Here is a 22,406-nt window from a genome sequence, read left to right as displayed (position 1 = left end):
ATCTGCTTAGTGTATTCATCTCTTGGTCTCCCTCTACAATTTTTACCCTCCACACTGCCCTCCAATACTAAATTGGTGATCCCTTGATGCCTCAGAACATGTCCTACCAACCGATCCCTTCTTCTGGTCAAGTTGTGCCACAAACTTCTCTTCTCCCCAATCCTATTCAATACTTCCTCATTAGTTATGTGATCTACCCATCTAATCTTCAGCATTCTTCTGTAGCACCACATTTCGAAAGCTTCTATTCTCTTCTTGTCCAAACTATTTATCGTCCATGTTTCACTTCCATACATGGCTACACTCCATACAAATACTTTCAGAAATGACTTCCTGACACTTAAATCTACACTCGATGTTAACAAATTTCTCTTCTTCAGAAACGCTTTCCTTGCCATTGCCAGTCTACATTTTATATCCTCTCTACTTCGACCACCATCAGTTATTTTGCTCCCCAAATAGCAAAACTCCTTTACTACTTTAAGTGTCTCATTTCCTAATCTAATTCCCTCAGCATCACCCGACTTCATTAGACTACATTCCATTATCCTTGTTTTGCTTTTGTTGATGTTCATCTTATATCCTCCTTTCAAGACACTGTCCATTCCATTCAACTGCTCTTCCAAGTCCTTTGCTGTCTCTGACAGAATTACAATGTCATCGGCGAACCTCAAAGTTTTTATTTCTGCTCCATGAATTTTAATACCTACTCCGAATTTTTCTTTTGTTTCCTTTACTGCTTGCTCAATATACAGATTGAACAACATCGGGGAGAGGCTACAACCCTGTCTTACTCCCTTCCCAACCACTGCTTCCCTTTCATGTCCCTCGACTCTTATAACTGCCATCTGCTTTCTGTACAAATTGTAAATAGCCTTTCGCTCCCTGTATTTTACCCCTGCCACCTTTAGAATTTGAAAGAGAGTATTCCAGTCAACATTGTCAAAAGCTTTCTCTAAGTCTACAAATGCTAGAAACGTAGGTTTGCCTTTCCTTAATCTTTCTTCTAAGGTAAGTCGTAAGGTCAGTATTGCCTCACGTGTTCCAATATTTCTACGGAATCCAAACTGATCTTCCCCGACGTTGGCTTTTACTAGTTTTTCCATTTGTCTGTAAAGAATTCGTGTTAGTATTTTGCAGCTGTGACTTATTAAACTGATAGTTCGGTAATTTTCACATCTATCAACACCTGCTTTCTTTGGGATTGGAATTATTATATTCTTCTTGAAGTCTGAGGTTATTTCGCCTGTTTCGTACATCTTGCTAACCAGATGGTAGAGTTTTGTCGGGACTGGCTCTCCCAAGGCCGTCAGTAGTTCCAATGGAATGTTGTCTACTCCGGGGGCCTTGTTTCGACTCAGGTCTTTCAGTGCTCTGTCAAACTCTTCATGCAGTATCATATCTCCCATTTCATCTTCATCTACATCCTCTTCCATTTCCATAATATTGTCCTCAAGTACATCGCCCTTGTATAAACCCTCTATATACTCCTTCCACCTTTCTGCTTTCCCTTCTTTGCTTAGAACTGGGTTTCCATCTGAGCTCTTGATATTCATACAAGTCATTCTCTTATCTCCAAAGGTCTCTTTAATTTTCCTGTAGGCAGTATCTATCTTACCCCTAGTGAGATAGGCCTCTAGATCCTTACATTTGTCCTCTAGCCATCCCTGCTTAGCCATTTTGCACTTCCTGTCGATCTCATTTTTGAGACGTTTGTATTCCTTTTTGCCTGCTTCATTTACTGCATTTTTATATTTTCTCCTTTCATCAATTAAATTCAATATTTCTTCTGTTACCCAAGGATTTCTACTAGCCCTCGTCTTTTTACCTACTTGATCCTCTGCTGCCTTCGCTACTTCATCCCTCAAAGCTACCCATTCTTCTTCTACTGTAGTTCTTTCCCCCATTCCTGTCAATTGTTCCCTTATGCTCTCCCTGAATCTCTGTAAAACCTCTGGTTCTTTCAGTTTATCCAGGTCCCATCTCCTTAAATTCCCACCTTTTTGCAGTTTCTTCAGTTTTAATCTACAGGTCATAACCAATAGATTGTGGTCAGAGTCCACATCTGCCCCTGGAAATGTCTTACAATTTAAAACCTGGTTCCTCAATCTCTGTCTTACCATTATATAATCTATCTGATACCTTTTAGTATCTCCAGGGTTCTTCCATGTATACAACCTTCTTTCATGATTCTTAAACCGAGTGTTAGCTATGATTATGTTGTGCTCTGTGCAAAATTCTACCAGGCGGCTTCCTCTTCCATTTCTTAGCCCCAATCCATATTCACCTACTATGTTTCCTTCTCTCCCTTTTCCTACACTCGAATTCCAGTCACCCATGACTATTAGATTTTTGTCTCCCTTCACAATCTGAATAATTTCTTTTATTTCATCATAGATTTCTTCAATTTCTTTGTCATCTGCAGAGCTAGGTGGCATATAAATTTGTAATACTGTAGTAGGTGTGGGCTTCGTATCTATCTTGGCCACAATAATGCGTTCACTATGCTGTTTGTAGTAGCTTACCCGCATTCCTATTTTCCTATTCATTATTAAACCTACTCCTGCATTACCCCTATTTGATTTTGTGTTTATAACCCTGTAGTCACCTGACCACAAGTCTTGTTCCTCCTGCCACCGAACTTCACTAATTCCCACTATATCTAACTTCAACCTATCCATTTCCCTTTTTAAATTTTCTAACCTACCTACTTGATTAAGGGATCTGACATTCCACGCTCCGATCCGTAGAATGCCAGTTTTCTTTCTCCTGATAACGACATCCTCTTGAGTAGTCCCCGCCCGGAGATCCGAATGGGGGACAGAATATCTTAGTTTATACAGCAGGAATATTACGCGTGCATGTTTGCCTGTCAGATAGCTTATGTGGTCATCCCATGAGAGCCTTTGGTCTATTTTTAGTCCCAGTAGTTTGACAAAGTGATTCTCTGCTTTCCGTGACTTCAGTTTAAAATAAATTTTCTCTGTTTTTGTGCTGTTTATACATAACTGATTAACAATACACCACACCCTACATTTTTCAAAAAGTTCATTATTTTTGTTTACCACCTCTTGCATATTCTCACCTGTGGAGATCATGGTCATATCATCAGAATAGAAAACATTTTTGAGGCTATGTAGTTTGAGAAGTCATTAACATAGATTAGTGGTTCCCAACAGGTGGTCCACCGACCACCATGGGTGCGCGAGCTATAGCAGAGGGGTCCGCAAGATGCTATTAGAATAAAAAATATATTAAATATATTTCGTATGATAACAGATTTTTTGTTTTGGCCGCTTCCTGCATGAGCAGAGCTTTAGCTAATGCTAACTTCTGTGTCTAGTGTCTTCCTAGAGCCAACTGATACAAGCACACTCTAGCGCAAAACTAGAATTAGATAGAGGCAAATAGTTCTGCTGTAGGCCATTAGACTGTGCGCATTGCCTCTTTGCAGCTGACAACTGACAGTTACTTTACATAAGCGTTTCTGATGACAATTGGCCATTGTTAATTTATTTCCAGTGCTTTCACAGACCGTGCTGTTTACATATTAAATATTCTGTGTTAAAACAGTTTTTTGCGGAAGCTACAGTTCGCCTAGTTAAAAATGGACCGTTGGTTAAAAAGTGGTTTGTTAAAACGAGAAAGGCCTACAGATGAAGAGGAAGATAATGCATTTGATGTTCTAGCAACTAAGTCAGTGGCTCTCGAACTGAAGTTGTCAGTGTCCATTGAACCTAAATTGTCGGTGTCCCTTGAACGTAACCCTTCGAAGATCAGTGTTAAGCTTACTGGAAAAATTAGAATATATATATAACTCTGATTACTTGGAAATTGGTTTTACGTTCACTGGACCTGAGCAACAGCCTAAACCTAAATGTGTAATTTGCTATGAAAGCCTTTCAAATGAATGTATGAAACCAGCAAAACTCTGGCACCATCCTGAAACAAAGCACCAAGAGTACAAAAGTAAGTCATTAGATTTTTTCAAAAATAAATTAGGAGAGTTAAAAACATCTCATAAAACAATTACCAAAGACTGTGGTGCAAATGTAAATGAAAATGCAGCCCTTGCATCTTATGAGGTGGCTCAGCTTGTTGCTAAATGTGAGAAAAACCACACAATTGCTGAGGAACTTATACTGCCATTAGCAGTAATACTTTGCAAGAGAATGTTAGGTGATGCAGCTACTAAGGTAATAGGAACTGTCCCACTCTCAAATAATACTGCTCAAAGATGAATTACTGATATGGCAATTAACATCGAAGAAACATTGCTGGCTAGACATTACATGAGTGACATGTACGCAATACAATTGGATAAAAGTGCAGACATATCAAAAAAAGCTATAATGTTGGTTTTTGCATGATTCTTATGGAGGACCAAGTGTTCGAAGATTTTCTTTTTTCATGCCAACTACTGTATACAACAGCAGACGATATTTTTACTGCATTAAATAATTATCTCAATGAACATGATATCACCTGGAAAAAATGTGTAGGCTTGTCGACGGATGGAGCAAATCAATGGCACTCAAAACAACTGGACTTCTAGCTTGTATCAAAGCAGTAGCCCCTGAGGTGAAATGGACTCACTGTTGTATCCATCATGAAGCCTTAGTAGCCAAACGATTGCCTGAACCTTTGCAAAAGATACTTAATGAAGTAGTTCAAATCATCAACTACATTAAAGCTTGACATCTGCAATCCAGATTATTTTCTTTGTTGTGCAAAGAGATTGGCAGTGAGCATGAGCAACTTCTTATTCATATGGAAGTAAAATGGCTTTTTCGAGGTAGGATCATGTCAAGATTTTTTGAACTTAGAGATGAGGTTCGTGTCTACCTTCTTGACACAAAGTATGTGGATTTTCTCACTAACTTCTCTTGGCTTTGCTCAGTTGCGTACTTAGCTGATGTGTTTGAAAATTTGAATGTGTTAAACTTGAGTTAAAAGGAAAAAATGTGGACATGTTCAAAGTTGAGGATAAGATAAGTGCTATGGCCAGAAAGTGTCAGATCTGAGTGTCAAGGATAGAAAACGAGTCACTAACTAACTTTTCTACTTTAAAACAATTCTTGGAATCATCAGAGGAGAGTTTGCCTGACCAGATCAAGATCACTGTAGCCAAGCATCTACACAGCCTACCCACCACTTTTAGAGAGTATTTCCCTGAACCTGACCCTGATGACAGATGGATTCGAAATCCCTTCAGCTGTGAAGAAATAGACAAAATCCAAGACCACACTGAAGAAGAGCAAGATCAACTTGTGGATCTGTCCAGCTGTGGTACGATGATAAACATTTTCATTGGTGATAAAATTAGAGACTTCTTGGCATCAGCATGCAAGGACTACAAGAAACTTGGAGATAAGGCAATGGAAAAGATCCTTCCATTTGCAACCACGTATCGGTGTGAGCAAGCATTTTCTTCCATGTGTTTCATGAAAAACAAATATAGGAATCGGCTCGACATGCGGTCGGAATTCAGAGTGAAAGTTTCAAGTTTGGAACCTAATATTTCAGAAATAATGGACTCAAAGGTCAGATTGAACTCATCTCATTAAGAACTGAAAATTAAACTTAACTGTATACTGATGGAGTACTCTGTTGCTCAAAATGGTTCAAATGGCTCTGAGCACTATGGGACTTAACTTCTGAGGCCATCAGTCCCCTAGATCTTAGAACTACTTAAACCTAACTAACCTAAGGACATCACACACATCCATGCCTGAGGCAGGATTCGAACCTGCGACTGTAGCGGTCATGTGGTTCCAGACTGAATACTCTGTTGTAACTGTAATTTTTTTTTTCCAAATAAGTAGTACCTTGTATGAAATTAGTGTTTTCTTATTTTTCACGCATATCTACTCAATGCAATCTCAAGTGTAGTACACTTGAAAGACCAATACACTCAGTTTTAATTTTTTCCTGTAATTTTCAGTTCATACTCAATGTTTATTTTTTAAGGAGTTTGTTATGCTAAACACCCAGATTTGAAGACAAAGATTTTAAGCAATAATCAAAAATTTAACAATAACAATGATGGCTAAATTGAAAAAGTTTTAAGCTCAATATTTTTTCAATAATGAAATAGAAAACGTATAAAAAGACTCTTAATTTGGCTTTTTAGTTACTTGATACTGTGATATGACAAGGTACCAATCATGCTCAATGATAGGGTCCTCGAGAAAATTTTGTTGGGAACCCCTGATGTAGATAATAAAGAGGAAAGGCCCAAGGATGGAGCCCTGTGGAATTCCTCTCTTAATTTTCATTAGATCTGACCTTTCATTGTTCACATGCACTAACTGTTGTCTGTTATTTATGTATGACTTAATCAAATTAAGTTGTTTGTCTGCAATACCACAATATTCTAAATTTTTAACAATTATCTCATGTGATACTGAATCAAATGCTTTGCTTGAGTATATTAGTGTTGCACAGATGGTCAGTTTCCTTTCAAAAGCGTTGTGGATTTCAGTTATCAGACTTTCAATAGCTTTTATGGTTGACTGATTAGTTCTAAATCCAAAGTGGCTGTCATTAAGTAATTTAGTGCTCTCAAAATACATGTAAATCTGTGTGTGTGAGCAGCTCTCTACAATTTTGGCCAGTATAGGGACAACTGATATTGGTCTATAGTTATCTGGCATTCCTCTGTCACCCTTTTTGTATATGTGGAGTGTAACCATAATTCATCTCACCCCATCAGGGGCCAAGCCACCTGTGAAAGCAGCGTTTCATAAATCAGCTTTACCACAGTCATTGCACAGATTTTTATATTGATTTGACTACCATCCAGTTGTCCACTGCCAAACTGTGGCCAAGATTGAGGTGGACTTCCCTGTGGCACAACATGCAGCTGAACATAAGCTGCTTCACAGACTGGGCCATTGGTTCCTCCCCTCCACCACCAGATTTTCCGAACTGCACAGATGGAAGTTATCATTACAACAAGTTCTCTGCTCCTTAAATCATCCTAGCCCCAACCTATGATAACCTACTGTCTCCATACCCTCCACCCGACAGTCTCCACCCCCTCTGTTGTATCACGTCCTCCAATTCATGTCCCTGCACCCTTAATGTGCACTGCTTCATGCCAATGCAACCACTGGTCTTTTTCCCTTCTCCACTCCTCTCTTTTTCCATTCCTCATACTCCCTCTCCCTCCCCCCCCCCCTCCCCATCACCATCTCCCCCGCCCACTTAACCTTCACCTGGCAGTCTTTTCTTGCCACCATTTAATCCCTGCACTGCTAGGCAGCGCTCACATCTCTTCCACCAACTGTAGCCTGCTATCCCTCCATCTTCCCAGATTGCTTCTCCTGTTCAATAGAATTGCGTTCTGGCTGGAGCGGCCAAAAATTATTGTCATGTGTGCATGAGGTGTGCATATTTGTGTCACTGTGTGTGTGTTTTATTTCCCTTCTGAAGAAGGCTTTGGCGAAAAGCACAGCATGTGACAGTCTATTCGTTGTGCCTTTCTGCCATTCAGCAGCAATCTACCCTTATCATAGTACCTATCCTATCATAATAGAGGGGGCCTGGCCTCTGATGGGGTAGGGTAAGCCTGTGAAAGGACTTGAACAGGAGGTGGTGGATGGGTGGATTGGCCGGGTCTTACACCTGGGTTTTCCACAGGGGTATGATCCTTGTGGAAAGCATTAGGGATTGGGAGTGGCATAGGGATTGATTAGGATTTTGTGAAGGTTGAGTAGGTGACACAACACCACTTTACGAGGGATGCCAATGATCTCGGGTGGGACGTCCATCATTTCAGAGCATGATGTTGCATATGAAAAGTTATGAGTTTAGTTACTGTAGTCTGATAGTTCCTGTTACAGACCAGATGATTAGTTCTGGCATGCCTCCATCCTGACCTACCCACAAACCATTGACTTTACCATGGTGGGAGGCCTGCATCTTTCAGTGATACAGATAGCTGTACCATACATACAACTGTGATCGGAGTACATCTGTGGAGAAGCTAGATTAATGTGTAGTTCCTAAAGTGGGACAGCAGCCTTTCAGTAGTTGGAGGGACAACAGTGCATATGACTGACTGAAATGGCCTTGTAACAATAGCCAACATGGCCTTGCTATGTTACTATTGTGAATGGTTATATTTGCATGCAGCTCTGATGTATGGTTGAAAGATGATGGCACCCTCTTGGGTAAAGTGTTCCAGGTGTAAAATAGTCACCTATTCAGATCTCCAAACAGGAGCTACTCAAGAGAATGTTTCATCAGGAAAAAAAACTAACATTTTGCCAGTCAGAGATCTCTTAATGAGGCTGGTAAGTTAGAGAATTTAGAAAGAGAAATGAGTTGTTGAAGGATGTTGGGGGAGTAAGGGAAGTGACAGGAAGAAAAGGACTACTGGTAAGGTGAGTACAGATTAACTGTAGGTCTAATAATCTATAAGAAAATGGGAGTATGGGTAAGCTACCACAAGCAGCATAGCAAATTAAAAACCACATGAAGCCTACCCCTACCACAGTAGTACAAGGTTACATGCCTAACAGCTCCACAGTTGACAAAGAGTGAAAGGATGTATAATAAGATAAAATAAGTTATTCTGGTTATTAAGAGAGTTGAAAATTTACTGGTGATGGGTGACAGGAATTCAGTAGTAGTTAAAGGAAGAGAAGAGAGAATAGTAGGAGAACATGGACTGGAAGAAAGGGATGAAAGATGAATTCATCTGGTATAATTTTGCATAGAGCATGATTTAATCATTGCTAATAGCTGTTGGTTTAAGAATCATGAAATAAGGTTCTGTATGTGGAAGAAGCCTTGGGGCACCAGAAAGTTCAAGATATATTGTATCAGGATAAGCATTGATTTTGAAACAATGCTTTAAACTGAAAATCATTTTCAGGCCCAGATTTGAACTCTGACTATAATTTATTGGTTATTGACAGTAAATTAAAACTGAAGAAACTGCAGAGTTGCTGAAAATTGAGAAGATGGTACCTTAATAAACAGAAAGGACCAGGGGTTGTTGAGAGTTTCAAAGGGATGATTTGGAGATAATTGACTGAAATGGGGGAAAGGAATGTATTAGGTAATGCATGCGTGGCTTTCAGCGATGAAATGGTATGTCTAGCAACGGTTCAAATACGTCAGATGACAAGGTGAGGAGAAATCTCTGGATAACATATGAGATTCTAAACTTAACTGATGAAAGGAGAAAATATAAAAAATGCAGGAAATGAAGCAGGCAAAATGGAATACAGGCATTTAAAAATAAGAAATTCACAGAAATTGCAAAATGGCTAGAGGATAAATGCAAGGCTGCAAAGGCTTTCACTCATTTGTTTATTCATTCAGTGACAATGTAATTCTGTTAGAGATGGAAATGCCATAGGAGAGCAGTAGAATGGAATGGATGATGTCTTGAAAAGAGATAATAAGAGACATCAACAAAAGTAAAACAAATGAGAATATTTGTTCATGCATCAACCTATTGGGACTGTGTTGAAATTAGAATTTGAGAAAACAACTTCAATACGGACACTGGCTATGCACTTAGAAATGCATGGAGGCATGCACTTGATGGAGAAAAAGCACAGAGGAAGACTTCTCACAGTTTAGTGCCTGATGTAAGGGATGACACTGCAAGCAGTGCTGGATAGATAGCACAAACAAAATCTATAGACATAGTGGTCACCACCTCAGTACACACCATTTCTGTGTTGACACCATGACATAATACAACTAATCAGACGCTGTCCTGTGGGGATAAAAGTGCAAGCCTTGCCAGTTCCTGACAGTCAGTTTTAGTGACTTGATGATGATGATGATGATGATGGTAATAGTGGCAGTCCCTGGAACCTTGAAATTTTATCTGAATTTGATATGGCAATAAACTGAGAACTTTTTATGCAATGGCATCATCATAAAAAAACTTCATAGCCACACTAATGGAATGTAGTTTAATCAATTTAGACAGTACTGAGACAATTACTGTAAGAAGGGAAAGATAGATCCCACCTATAGATAGATTGGAAAGAGCTTGGACAAAAGAGAAGCATACCTATGCGAAAAGAAAGCGGCTGGTGTACACAACATCCTCAGAATTATTTAGATCATTGGGAGAACCAGCCATTACAGAATTATTCCACCTGGTGTGCAAGCTATATGAAACTGGCAGAATACCTTCAGACTTCAAGAAGAATGTAATAATTCAAATTCTGAAGATGACAAGTGCTGGCATATGTGAATACAAGCATAATAAGTCATGGTTGCAAAATACTGACACAAATTATCTGCAGGACAGTGAGAAAACTCATAGAAGCCAGTATTATTTATATAAGAATGGAAAAACTCATAGAAACAAGTATTTTTCCTTGAGAAATGTGGAAATGTTTGAGGCAACTGACACTATGATATACTGTATCTTTGAAGATACAAGAAAAGTTAACCTACATTTATCTCATTTTTAGATTTAAAGAAAACTTTTGACATGTTTGACAAGAACAGTGTCTTTGAAACAGGCATAAAATACAGGAGCAAAACGTCATTTACAATTTTTACAGGAATCACACTGCACTTACAAGAATCTAAGGACATACAATGGAAGGAGTATTCAGAAGGGAGTGAGACAGGGTTATACCCTATCCCCACTGTTATTCAGTGTGTGCACTAAGCAAGCAATAAAGGAAACCAAGGAAAAGTTTAATAAGAAGCTAAAGATTAGGGAGGGAAAAAACCCTTGAGTTTTGCAAATGACACTGTAATTCTGTTAGAGACGACAAATGAATTGGAAGAACAGAACAGAATAGACAGTGTTTTGAAGAGAGATTATGAGATGAACATCAACAAAATTAAAACACTGCTAATGGAATTTAGTCAAATTAAATCAGGCAATGTGTAGGAAACTAGATTAAGGGATGAAACAGTAAAAGTAGTAGATGACTTCTGTCACTTGGGCAGAAAAACAAGTAAGTGACAATGGCTGATCCATAGATGATATAAATTCAGAGTGGCAGCTGAAAGGAAACTGTTTGTGGAAAAGAAAGGTTTGGCAACATTGGATGTAAATTTAAGTGTTAGGAAACCTTCTCTGAAGGTATTTTATCTGGAATGTAGCCTTGTATAGAAATGAAACACTGATGCTAAGCAAAGATTTTTAAACATGGTGCTACAAAGTAATGTTGAAGATTAGATCAGTATATCAAATAACCAATAAACAGATACTGAATCAGACTGGGCAGAACAGAGACGTATGGCACAACTTGACTAAAGGACTGGATTGTTTGGTAGATCATATCTGAGGTGTCAAGAAATCAGCAGCTTATTAATGGAAGGAACTGTGTGAGAAGGAAAATTTTAGAGGGAGGACAATGCTTGAATACAGTAAGCGGGTTCATTTGGACTCAAGTTGCAGTAGTTACATAGACATGAAGAGGTGGCACAGGGTAGTCCAGAATGAAGAACTTCATCAAATCAATCTCTGGACTAAGAACCTCATTAACAGCAACAAAATCAATAACAACTTACTGTTATTTATTTTATTTATTTAGTTTACCAGTGATGACATAACTTCAGTAAACTGTAGAGATGCTCAAGAATCTTCAATAATGGCACCCCATGACTCAAGACCAGGGTGTTTACCAGTCACGTCTGATTAGTGGATTTTTCCCTCTGCAGCACAAAAATCCATCATGTTGTCCTCAGCCAATGTGGAAAAGCTATGTAACTTGGCACTGACACATCATGTGAAAGTTACTTTCATCCATAAGTACTGCACACCGAGCCTGATCCTAGTCACCTTGTCAAAATTTTAGAATCTGTTTCAAGTATGGGTAGGTGTATGTCTGTCATGCTGAGGGATTGTTGCAAAGAACATAGTCCTTTGGGAAAAGAGCAGAGGATCTACAACTGAGTTTTGTAGGACCTTAGGTTTGTTACATAATAATGTGAAGCCAATTGTTACAATAAATTTTATTATGAAATTAAGTTACATTTACAGGTAGCAAGAAATCACCTTTTGACATTTTTACTTTGATTATGAGTGACATTCAGTACGTAAATGCGCACATCAAAAAAAGTTTTGCAGCACCTCAGTTCCCAGAACTCCTGAAGACAGACATTGACTCTGGATACTGTATCACAGACACAGTCACTAACCCCCCCCCCCCCCCCAAAGATGTAAACAACCTTGCATGAGCAGTGCCTATTAGGCGGAGGGGGTCCGACAGCTGATCAGTTCCAGTCATTCCACCATGAAGGAGGTACACGGCTTGTGTTGTCTGTAGTTCAAACATGCCTAGATAGTCAATAATGCAGTTCAATCTCATCTGCATTGTTAGTTTGTGCCATGAATGAAGGGCTCTCAGCAAGGAAAGTGTCCAGGCATCTCGGAGTGAACCAAAACAATGTTGTTCGGACATGGAGGAGGTACAGAGAGACAGGAACCATCGATAACATGCCACACTCAGGCCACCCAATGGCTGCTACTGCAATGGATGACTGCTACCTACAGATTATGGCTTGGAGGAACCCTGACAGCAATGCCACCATGTTGAATAATGCTTTTCATGCAGCCACGGGATGTCATGTTAAGACTCTTAACTTTGCGCAATAGGCTAAATGGTGTGCAACTTCACTCCCGATGTCCATGGCAAGGTCCATCTGTGCAACCATGACACCATGCAATGTGGCACAGATGGGCCCAACAACATGCTGAATGGATCTCTTAGGATTGGCATCATGTTCTCTTCACCAACGAGTGTTGCATATGCCTTCAACCAGACAATCATCGGAGACATCTTTGGAGGCAACCTGGTCAGGCTGAAAGCCTTAGACACCCTGTCCAGTGAGTGCAGAAAGGTGGAGGTCCCCTGTTGCTTTAGGGTGGCATTATGTGGGGCCAACATATACCACTGGCGCTCATGGAAGGCACTGTAATGGCTGTACGATATGTGAATGCCACCCTCCGATCGATAGTGCAACCATATCGGCAGCATATTGGTGAGGCATAGATCTTCATGGATTACAATTCTCACCCCATTGTGCACTTCTTGTGAATGACTTCCTTCAGGATAGTGACATTGCTTGACTAGAGTGGTCAGCATGTTGTCCAGATATGAACCCTATCGAACATGCCTATGAAAAGGGCTGTTTATGCACAATGTGACCCATTACCCACTCTGAGGGATCCACACTGGATCACCATAGAGGAGTGGGACAGACTGGACCAACAGTGCTTTGATGAACTTGTGGATAGTATGCCACAAGAAATACAGGATCCATCAATACAAGAGGATGTGATACTGGGTATTAGAGGTACCGGCATGTACAGCAATCTGTACCACCACCTCTGAAGGTCTCGCTTCATGGTGGTACAACATGCAATGTGTGGTTTTCATGAACAATAAAAATGGCGGAAATGATGTTTATGTTGATCTCTATTCCAATTTTCTGTACAGGTTCCAGAACTCTCTGAACTAAGGTGATGCAAAATTTGTTTTGATGTGTGTATTATGGCTAATTTATGAACATTGTGTGGAGTGTATAGGAAAGGTTAAAAGTATCTTGGTGACCCAGGGTATGAATGACTTATTGAAGTTTAGATCAAATAAAATAATAAAAAGATGTAGTGAACACATTGTAAAACTGCTAACATAATTTATGCAATAGTTCACTGGCATCAAGGATTTTCCCTTCTTGTCTAAAAATTGCAAAATTGAAACTAATCGACAAAAGAGGAAACATAGAAGAAATTGGTAACTACAGGCCAATTGCCAAATTGTCTGGCTTGTCAAAAATTCTAGAGAAAGTCTTCCACAAAATACTTACAGCCTTTGTGGAAAAATATCAAATCCTAGCCACAGCACAATTCGGATTTAGGAAGAACCACTCAACCAACAGTGCTATCTATGAATTCCTAAGTGTAATTTAGCAGAAAGTGGACAGTGGTGATTGTATCACTGGTGTACGCCTTGACTTGCCAAAAGCATTTGATATTACTAGATCATGAAGCACTCGTACAAAAATTAAATCGAGTAGTCATTAGAGGCACACATAATGACTAGGTCAGGTCATACCTGTGCAAATGGAAACAAACAGTGGAATACAAGACCCTGACTGCAACAAAATCACAAACCATTACCCAGATTACCAAGACACGAAATATGGTGTTCCCCAAGGATAGTACTGGGACTAGTGCTGTTCCTCCAATATGTAAATGACCAGCAAACAAACATACAGTGTTAACATGCTTACCAGTGTGCTGACAACACAAGCTTTCTCATTACTGTAAAATCAGGAAACCTACTACAAGAAAACATAACAAAGGTAATTGATAGCATAGCAGAATGGTTCACATACAACAAGTTAATCATAAATGAAGGAAAAACTGTAGCAATCAACTTCCATAATGTCAGACAAAACTGTAAATACCCAATTGACAAGCAATGCTGTAAATAGAGTTGACCTGACAAAGTTTCTCAGGCTGTTGTTGCAGGATAATGTCAGGTGGGGAACTTGTATTGACATTACCAGCAAAAAGTTGAACACATCCTGCTATGTGATGAGGATTGTTGAAAGCTGCTGTAGTAAAGACTGCCTAAAATGTATGTGCTATGGAAGTGCCTAACCAATGTTGAAGTATGGAGTCATATTCTGGGGAGCTTCTTGTTGCACATCAAGCTATTTACAATGCAAAAAAAGAATCGTAAGAATCATAGAAGGTGCCAAACACAGAAAATCTCACAAGTCACTCTTCAGGAAACTGCAAATCCTCCCACTTCTCTGCCTCCATATATACGAAAACATAGTATTCATACAGCAGTATGTGACTGAAAAACCTGCACTCTTCCTCAAAAATGAAAGACGTATACACTCACAACACAAGGCAAAAAATGGATCTCCATGTACATCATTCAAAAACTAAGCTCTGCCAAAATGGAGTATTTTGATACATAATAATGGGCCAGTGTGCATAATAATGTACCAGTCTTATCCACTGAAACCAAAGTAACATGATAAATGCAAATAATGTACCAATAATAAGTAGTGTAACCATAAGAGTTTAACAATAATATTGTATTAAATAATGTCCGACATATATGTAGTCTTCACGGGTTGTCAGCTGAGTAGCGTCGTCATCTCGTAGCAACGTTTCGATGGAATGCGTCTCCATCATCTTCAGGCGAAGTGTCGGGACATCATCGGTCGCGGGCTTATATCTCTGCTGGACCGCTCTCCGCTTCCCGCGGCCGGCCAATCACCGATGCACCTGGATCGGCTGGTGGTGCGGTTCAAGTCCCGGCGTCCGTCTCTGTCTGGTCCGTCCGCGGCCCTTGGTGGAACGGAACGTTCTTCTCTGATTTTCCTGATTGCAGGCTGGGACTCGAACCCCATGCATGCGTCCCCTCCACCACCGGCCGATGTTGCAGAACATTCACATACACCTAACACCACCCAGCAGTTGTTAACTTTACTGGTGAAGGAATAGAATGCACTACCAAAAGAATTTTGTACCAACCTTGTGGCCAGCATGGGAGCACAATGCAGATCATGCTTTGCTGTGATTACACACACTATTAAGAACCATGTCCCAATATGTTCAATGTCCTGGGACCCATCACAAGTTGCAGGTACTTAAGTGTAAGTATCATGTCTGGATAAAAGTATAATTTGTGTTTGTCTTATTTTATATTTCCTTCAGTTGCCTTCTGTACTATGCTGTAGCAGTTATTTCTATGGATGGTCCAAGTTTCATCAAGCTATGTAACTTGGCACTGACACATCATGTGAAAGTTTCTTTCATCCATAAGTACTGCACACCGAGCCTGATCCTAGTCACCTTGTCAAAATTTTAGAATCTGTAGTTGTGCTTGCACTAAATAACAAGTTGTACACTGCCGTGAAAGTGTTTAAAAAGCAAAAGAACTGTAATTCTTCATGGGCTGCAGCATTATGTAAACTCAATTATGTAGTCATATCCACTTTTTCATTTGAAAGTGTTGTCTTTGCCCACAGTGTAAGCTGGCAAGTCTTATTGTACTACTAAAAAATTGTGTGTTACTGTGGTTGCACTACTTTTTGAACTGGTCTCAAATTTATTTTCCTCTTGTTTAAATAAGACACAATGTGATGGAAAATATAGAGAGGGCCTTCTGGCTCCATTATTACCAGGATGAATATATAAAAAACCAAGAACCCAATAATACTTATGAGATGTGCTATTGAAATCTTTCAACTACTTTTAGGCATTTCTTGAAATTTCTCGTTACCTTCAGATATCTGTTTTACAAGGGGACAAAAAATGGCTCTCTCTTCCAAGGGATGGTTACACAGAGGACACAAAATAGACAAAAGGCTGTAAAATCACAAAGAAGATTGATAAAATTCATTCTTTCATCCATTCACTCATTGTGTTCTGTATATCTCACCTTTGGGGATGTAGGAAGACTCAAGTTATACATTTTGAAAAGGACTGATAGCTGCTCACCATAAAGAAGACACGTTGAACTGCAGTCAGGCACAACAAAAAGACTGTTACACACTTAGCTTTCAGCAAAAGCCTTCTTCAGAAAAGAAAGGCAAACACACAGACATTCACACAAGCAGGCCCACCTCATGCACACGTAACTACTATCTCCAGCCACATTGCCCAGACAGCAGCTGCTGTGTTGAATGGAAGCAACAATCTGGAGTGGAGGAGGGAAGGGGCAGGAAAGGCAGGGTATGGCTGAGGGAGAGGAGAGCTCTACCAGGTGAGCGTTCATGAGCTAGCAGGGAGCAGCACAAGGCTGCCAAGTGCAGCTTCAGGAGGTTGTGGGAGAGGGGAGAGGGGACTGGGGAGCATGAAATGGGGTAAGCAGAGAGGGTAGGAGACTGGTGGGTACATTGGCAGAGAGTAGCGAACAATGTCCATGAGAGGATGTGAAATGGGAAGCGGTGGGTAGTACAGAGGTGTTGAAACTGTTGGGTGAAGGGTTTGGGGACAGTAGGTTATTGGAGGTTGAGGCTGTGATAATTTTGGGAGCAGAGAAATTGCTGTAAGGATAACAGCCATCTGCGCAGTTCAGAAAAGCTGGTGGCGGAGGGGAGGGTTCAGATGGCCCAGGCTGTGTAGCAGCCATTGAAATGAAGTCTGTTATATTCAGCTGGATGTTGTGCCACAGGTAGTCCACTTTAGTCTTGGCCACAGTTTGACAGTGGCCATTCATCCTGATGGATGGCTGGTTGATAAGACACACAAAGACAAAAGGCTGTGTGATGATTGCAGCTGAGTTTGTACATGACATGGCTGCATTCACAAGTGGCCCAGCCTTCAATGGAATAGGATGAACCTGTGACTGGAATAGGAAGGGTCTGGCGCCTGGTCACTGCCAATTCACCTGTTAGTCTTTTCCTCTCTCTGCTCCTCTCCTTTTCCATTCTCCCCCCCCCCCCCCCCTCCAAATTCCTCAATTCTCCAATGCAGCATCTGGCAGCCTTATCCTCCCACCTACTAGTTCCTGCATGCTCCATCAGACAGCATTCTTCTCTTCCCCCACCAGTACGCTGCAGCCATACAACTTTCCTTTCCTACTTCACATTGTGCTTTCTTTCAATACAAGCATTGCTGTCTGGCCAGAGATAGTGGTCATGTGTGCGTGTAAGGTGTGCCTGCTTGTGTGAATGAGTGCATGTTTTCTTTTTATTTTCTGTTAAAGGGTTTGTCCAAAAGAACAATGTGTAAACAGTTTTTTCATTGTGTCTGTCTGCAACTCAGTATGTCATTTTTATGGTGAGTAGTAATCTATTCTTTTCATAACCAATGGATATTGATCCCAGACTTTTCACTGTTTCAAGACGTGTATTAACAAGCAGAAATAGCTTTTACAGGGTGGTTCTGTCAACTACACTAACAATGAGTCACAGATAATGCTAATTTACTCAGATTGTTGATTGCAGAAATTACTTCCCAATTTTGGTAGATGCGTTATAAGTAAAGATATTCTCTGAGCAAAAACAAAAAATGTTAGTTGACAGAATATAAAACAGGAATGGACTGCTAGGTCATTTTATGCTCAGTGAACAGAAATATTTGATTGTGACAGTAATTGGAAGTATTGAAAAATAATCACTTTCACAGCATTTTATGCATGGAAATAAGCAAAAAGTATTATGTTTCTAATTTAAAGCTCTAAACAAAAAGTATAAATCTTTGAGTGTTATCATTGTCCAGATGTTGCTTTGTGATTCAGTGGCTGATTCTGTACCATTATTTTCAAATTTGTGTTGTACAGAACCTATCTAGTAAAAAAAAAGAAAAAAAGTAAAACTAAATATAGTCTGTAAGATAACATTCTGTTTAAAAACACTACCAATTTAACACATCCACTCACTTTTAAGCAGCACTTACAACCACCATGAAACTAAGAATATCATATCTGTTCCTTTATATGCTATCTTCTTTGGTATTCCAGGTGGTCTGTTATTAGAATCTTGTGGAAAATCAAAAAGTTTTCAAGAAGGCAAAAATATGATTTTGCAAGTGCTTAAAAATGGAGAAGCCCTCAACCGTTTTGAAAAAATGTTAGTTTGCCAAGGAGTGTCACAATCTGATGCAAAGGAGCTTTGTCATGGAAATACAAAGTCTATTCTGCCAGCAGCAGACAACGTAAGTAAGAAAATAGGGGTTCAGTCTTCAATAATGTAATGATATTATAAGAAACAAGAGGAATGATCACTGGTCAGCTCATTGAAAATTTCAAGGAAATGTGTATATGTCATGCATGTGTCAACTCCAAGGTTAATGTATAGTTTATTCTTAGACAAATGTCTAAGAATCTCAGATAGTTGTTTCCTTATAAAATTATAAATTATTTATTAAATAAAACATCAAATAACTGTTAACATAAAAGGACCCAAAATGTTATATGGTTCCAGAAGAAATTCATGTAAAACAGTTAACACTAGCAACATCCAGGGGTATTAAGAAAAACTATTTAAAAAGTATATAACTCATTATTAGATCATCCACTGCACCATTAGTGGAGCGACTGGCGCACTGAGCAGACACATTGTGTAGCTCGTGAGCTTTAGTTCTGCCTTGGGGTCTCTCCCTTCCTGCTCGCCTTGTCAAGTTGGAGTTAGAAAGTGAAATTGTCATGTGTATCCTGCAAAATTGTCGTGTTTGCACTTAACGGATGTGCATATTGTGGTTGTAGCGTTACCGTTTGCTGGTTTACTGGCCAGTGCGGAGGCTGTGGCCGGGATTTGCGCAACCGAGGTGCCGTTCTTGGTGCTTCCCTTGCCGGGCGCATTTCTTTTCTTGCCGCCGTGGGGCATCCTCCCTGCTCCCCTATGGGATATTAGGAAATTAGCAGGCCAGGGCCCAGTGTGCAGCACGGTTACCCGCATCTGCAGAGGCATAGTAACTGGCTCAGGTGCGGATACCTGCCACTTAGTTGTGGAGGTGAGAACTAAACACCATCCAGTGTCCCATGGCGACACCACAAACTGACTGATTGCTAGACTGACTGCTAATATGGCTTCAACAAGTCATTCGAGGGAATCCTCACAATTAGACCGCTGCGGCTCTCGCCAGAGAACCCGCAGCCAGAGTAGGGCCGCACAAACAGCTAACACACACGAGGCTAGTCTGCAAATGGTGCAAGAGAAGGTGAGCTCTGATAGTTCTGATAGTTCCAACAGTTCGGGTACAAGTAGACTCTACATAGACTTAGACGGGACAGAGTCAGTAAATGATAGGAGAGAGTCGGAAAATGATAGGAGAGAGTCAGAAAAAGAGGGGGAAAGTGAACAGCACAAGAAAGTTGTAGTAAATGTACTGACCGCGAACTCATTCTCAGCCCTAGAGAATGAAGACGCAGATGGAGGATGCGAATTGCAGATGGTTAGGCGCAAAAGAAAAGAGCGATTACTGCCAATCATCACCTATATTACAAAGGGAAGCCCGTTACTCCTTAAGGAGCTGCAAGCGACCATAAAGGGGAAATTGACGGCAGTATATTGCCCTAGGACAACGAAAATTCAGGTGGAAAATGTAGAGGATTATAAAAGAGTTAAATCGGAACTTGAATGGAAGGAAATAGAGTTCCACACATATTCTATCAACCCCAAACAGGCTCTGAGAGTAGTACTAAAGCATGTACCCATTGATGCTGAAGAAGAGGACATAAAAAATGAATTAATAGAGGAAGGATTCATAGTACACTCGGTTCACCAATTCTCAAACACCCCCCCCCCCTCCCCCCGACTGCAGAAGAAAGTCACAGCTGCAAGAAAGAGCTAAATTTCTTGGTGGTTTTAGAAAACAATGAGGATGCTCAGCAGGTGTTCAAACTGCAATACCTGCTGAGATACCAAATAACTGCAGAACAGTATAATGAACCGGAAGGTCCTGGGCAGTGCCATAGGTGTCAAAAATTTAATCACTCGAGCAGCAACTGCAACTTGCAGCTGAGATGTATAAAGTGTGCAGGCCCCCACCTTACCAAGTTGTGCAAGCAAGAGAGAGTGGCAAACCTGGTGTGTGCCAACTGCAAAGGCCCCCACCCAGCAAACTATTGTGGCTGTGAAGTATACCTTAGATTGGTGCAAAACCAGAGGCAGCAGAAAACTGCCCTAGCAGTAACAGCCACATCAAATGCTCAGGCTCGTCAACAACCAAACTTTGAAGTGCGAGCAAGAGATTTCCCGAGTATGCGACCACACAGGGCAGCTATGCCCGCTCCCACCGTCCAATCTACACCTGCGGCACACCCTGCGACAGTGCAGGAGACGACCCTCCCCCCAGTCCCATCTACACCTCCCCCACCCACAATACAGGCTTCATCTCCACTGCCAGTTCCGGAACAGGCAGCACTTCACAACACATGGTATGCATTTAAATAAATGGGGGAAATCGCTGCTCAGTCAAAAGATCAAAATGGTAGTGGATATTGTTTCTCCTAGATGTAAGAAAAGTGATCCTATTCCACTACCACTGGTAAAGGACGCCTGCAAAGTATCTTCCCTACCATGTATTCCAGTTGCAGCAGTAACACAACTTCAGGTATCACTGATTACAAAAGAACGTGCTGGGAGAGAGGAAGCTGTAACTACAGTTACAACAGGTAGAACACCTCATTCAGGAACTAAGATAACAGAAGCAGCAAAAGTGGCAGCATATTCAGCAACAAGTGTACCAACAGGTGATCCAGCTGTCCATTCTGCAGCAACATTTGAACTACCTACAGTGGGAACCCAGCCACTTAGATCATGCCATGAACAAGAAGACGCGAAGAGACCTCCAAGAGTAGAAGCAGTATCAAGTGTAGTGGGCAAACGGAAAACTGTACCTCCATTGCGTCTAAATGATTTTTTAGTAGAAGGCAGCAAGGGGAAGAAGCCCATAAGATAAATAGTGCCAGAGATTTAATAGCTTCTCAGCAAAATAGTGCATCTGTAAAGAAAGACAGGTTTGAATATAACAGAGGGAAACATTCCACGTGGAAAAAATATATCTAAAAAGAAAGGTGATGAGACTTACCAAACAAAAGCGCTGGCAGGTCGATAGACACACAAACAACCACAAATATACACACAAAATTCAAGCTTTCGCAACAAACTGTTGCCTCATCAGGAAAGAGGGAAGGAGAGGGAAAGACGAAAGGATGTGGGTTTTAAGGGAGAGGGTAAGGAGTCATTCCAATCCCGGGAGCGGAAAGACTTACCTTAGGGGGAAAAAGGACAGGTAGACACTCGCACACACACACATATCCATCCACACATACAGGCACAAGCAGACATAGGGGGAAAAAGGACAGGTATACACTCGCACACACACACATATCCATCCACACATACAGGCACAAGCAGACATATATGTCTGCTTGTGCCTGTATGTGTGGATGGATATGTGTGTGTGTGCGAGTGTATACCTGTCCTTTTTCCCCCTAAGGTAAGTCTTTCCGCTCCCGGGATTGGAATGACTCCTTACCCTCTCCCTTAAAACCCACATCCTTTCGTCTTTCCCTCTCCTTCCCTCTTTCCTGATGAGGCAACAGTTTGTTGCGAAAGCTTGAATTTTGTGTGTATATTTGTGGTTGTTTGTGTGTCTATCGACCTGCCAGCGCTTTTGTTTGGTAAGTCTCATCACCTTTCTTTTTAGAAAGACAGGTTTGATTTTATAATCTGTTATCTTAACACTGAAGGAGTAAGGGATAAAGAATTTATTGTCAATGACTTTGGATTAGAAAATAAGTTTGATATCTTTTGTTTAAGTGAACACTGGGCTAGTGAGAGTGAACTTACATTTATTAAATTTGATGATTATATTCTTGCCAGTAGCTACTGCAGAAAATTGCATTTAAGAGGTGGTGTGGCAATATACGTTAACAAGTCTTTTAGCGGTACATTCAATAGATTAGATCTAGATTTTCTGTGTGATG

The 22,406-nt window shown here is 40.6% G+C and overlaps 1 protein-coding gene across 1 annotated transcript in view; it reads left to right on the top strand.

Annotated features, from left to right (window-relative positions):
• Positions 1-22,406, top strand: part of LOC126199142 (thymidine phosphorylase-like) — a 211,738-nt gene that overhangs the window by 167,936 nt on the left and 21,396 nt on the right. The window contains exon 8 of the mRNA XM_049935898.1: positions 18,435-18,628. Within this exon, the coding sequence (XP_049791855.1) occupies positions 18,435-18,628 (194 nt within the window). The remainder of the gene's footprint in view (positions 1-18,434; positions 18,629-22,406) is intronic.

This window comes from Schistocerca nitens, chromosome 8 (assembly GCF_023898315.1).
Source record: "Schistocerca nitens isolate TAMUIC-IGC-003100 chromosome 8, iqSchNite1.1, whole genome shotgun sequence".
NCBI classification, from domain to species: domain Eukaryota; kingdom Metazoa; phylum Arthropoda; class Insecta; order Orthoptera; family Acrididae; genus Schistocerca; species Schistocerca nitens.
Note: the sequence above shows the minus strand (reverse complement) of the source record. Positions and strands in the feature narration are given on the sequence as shown.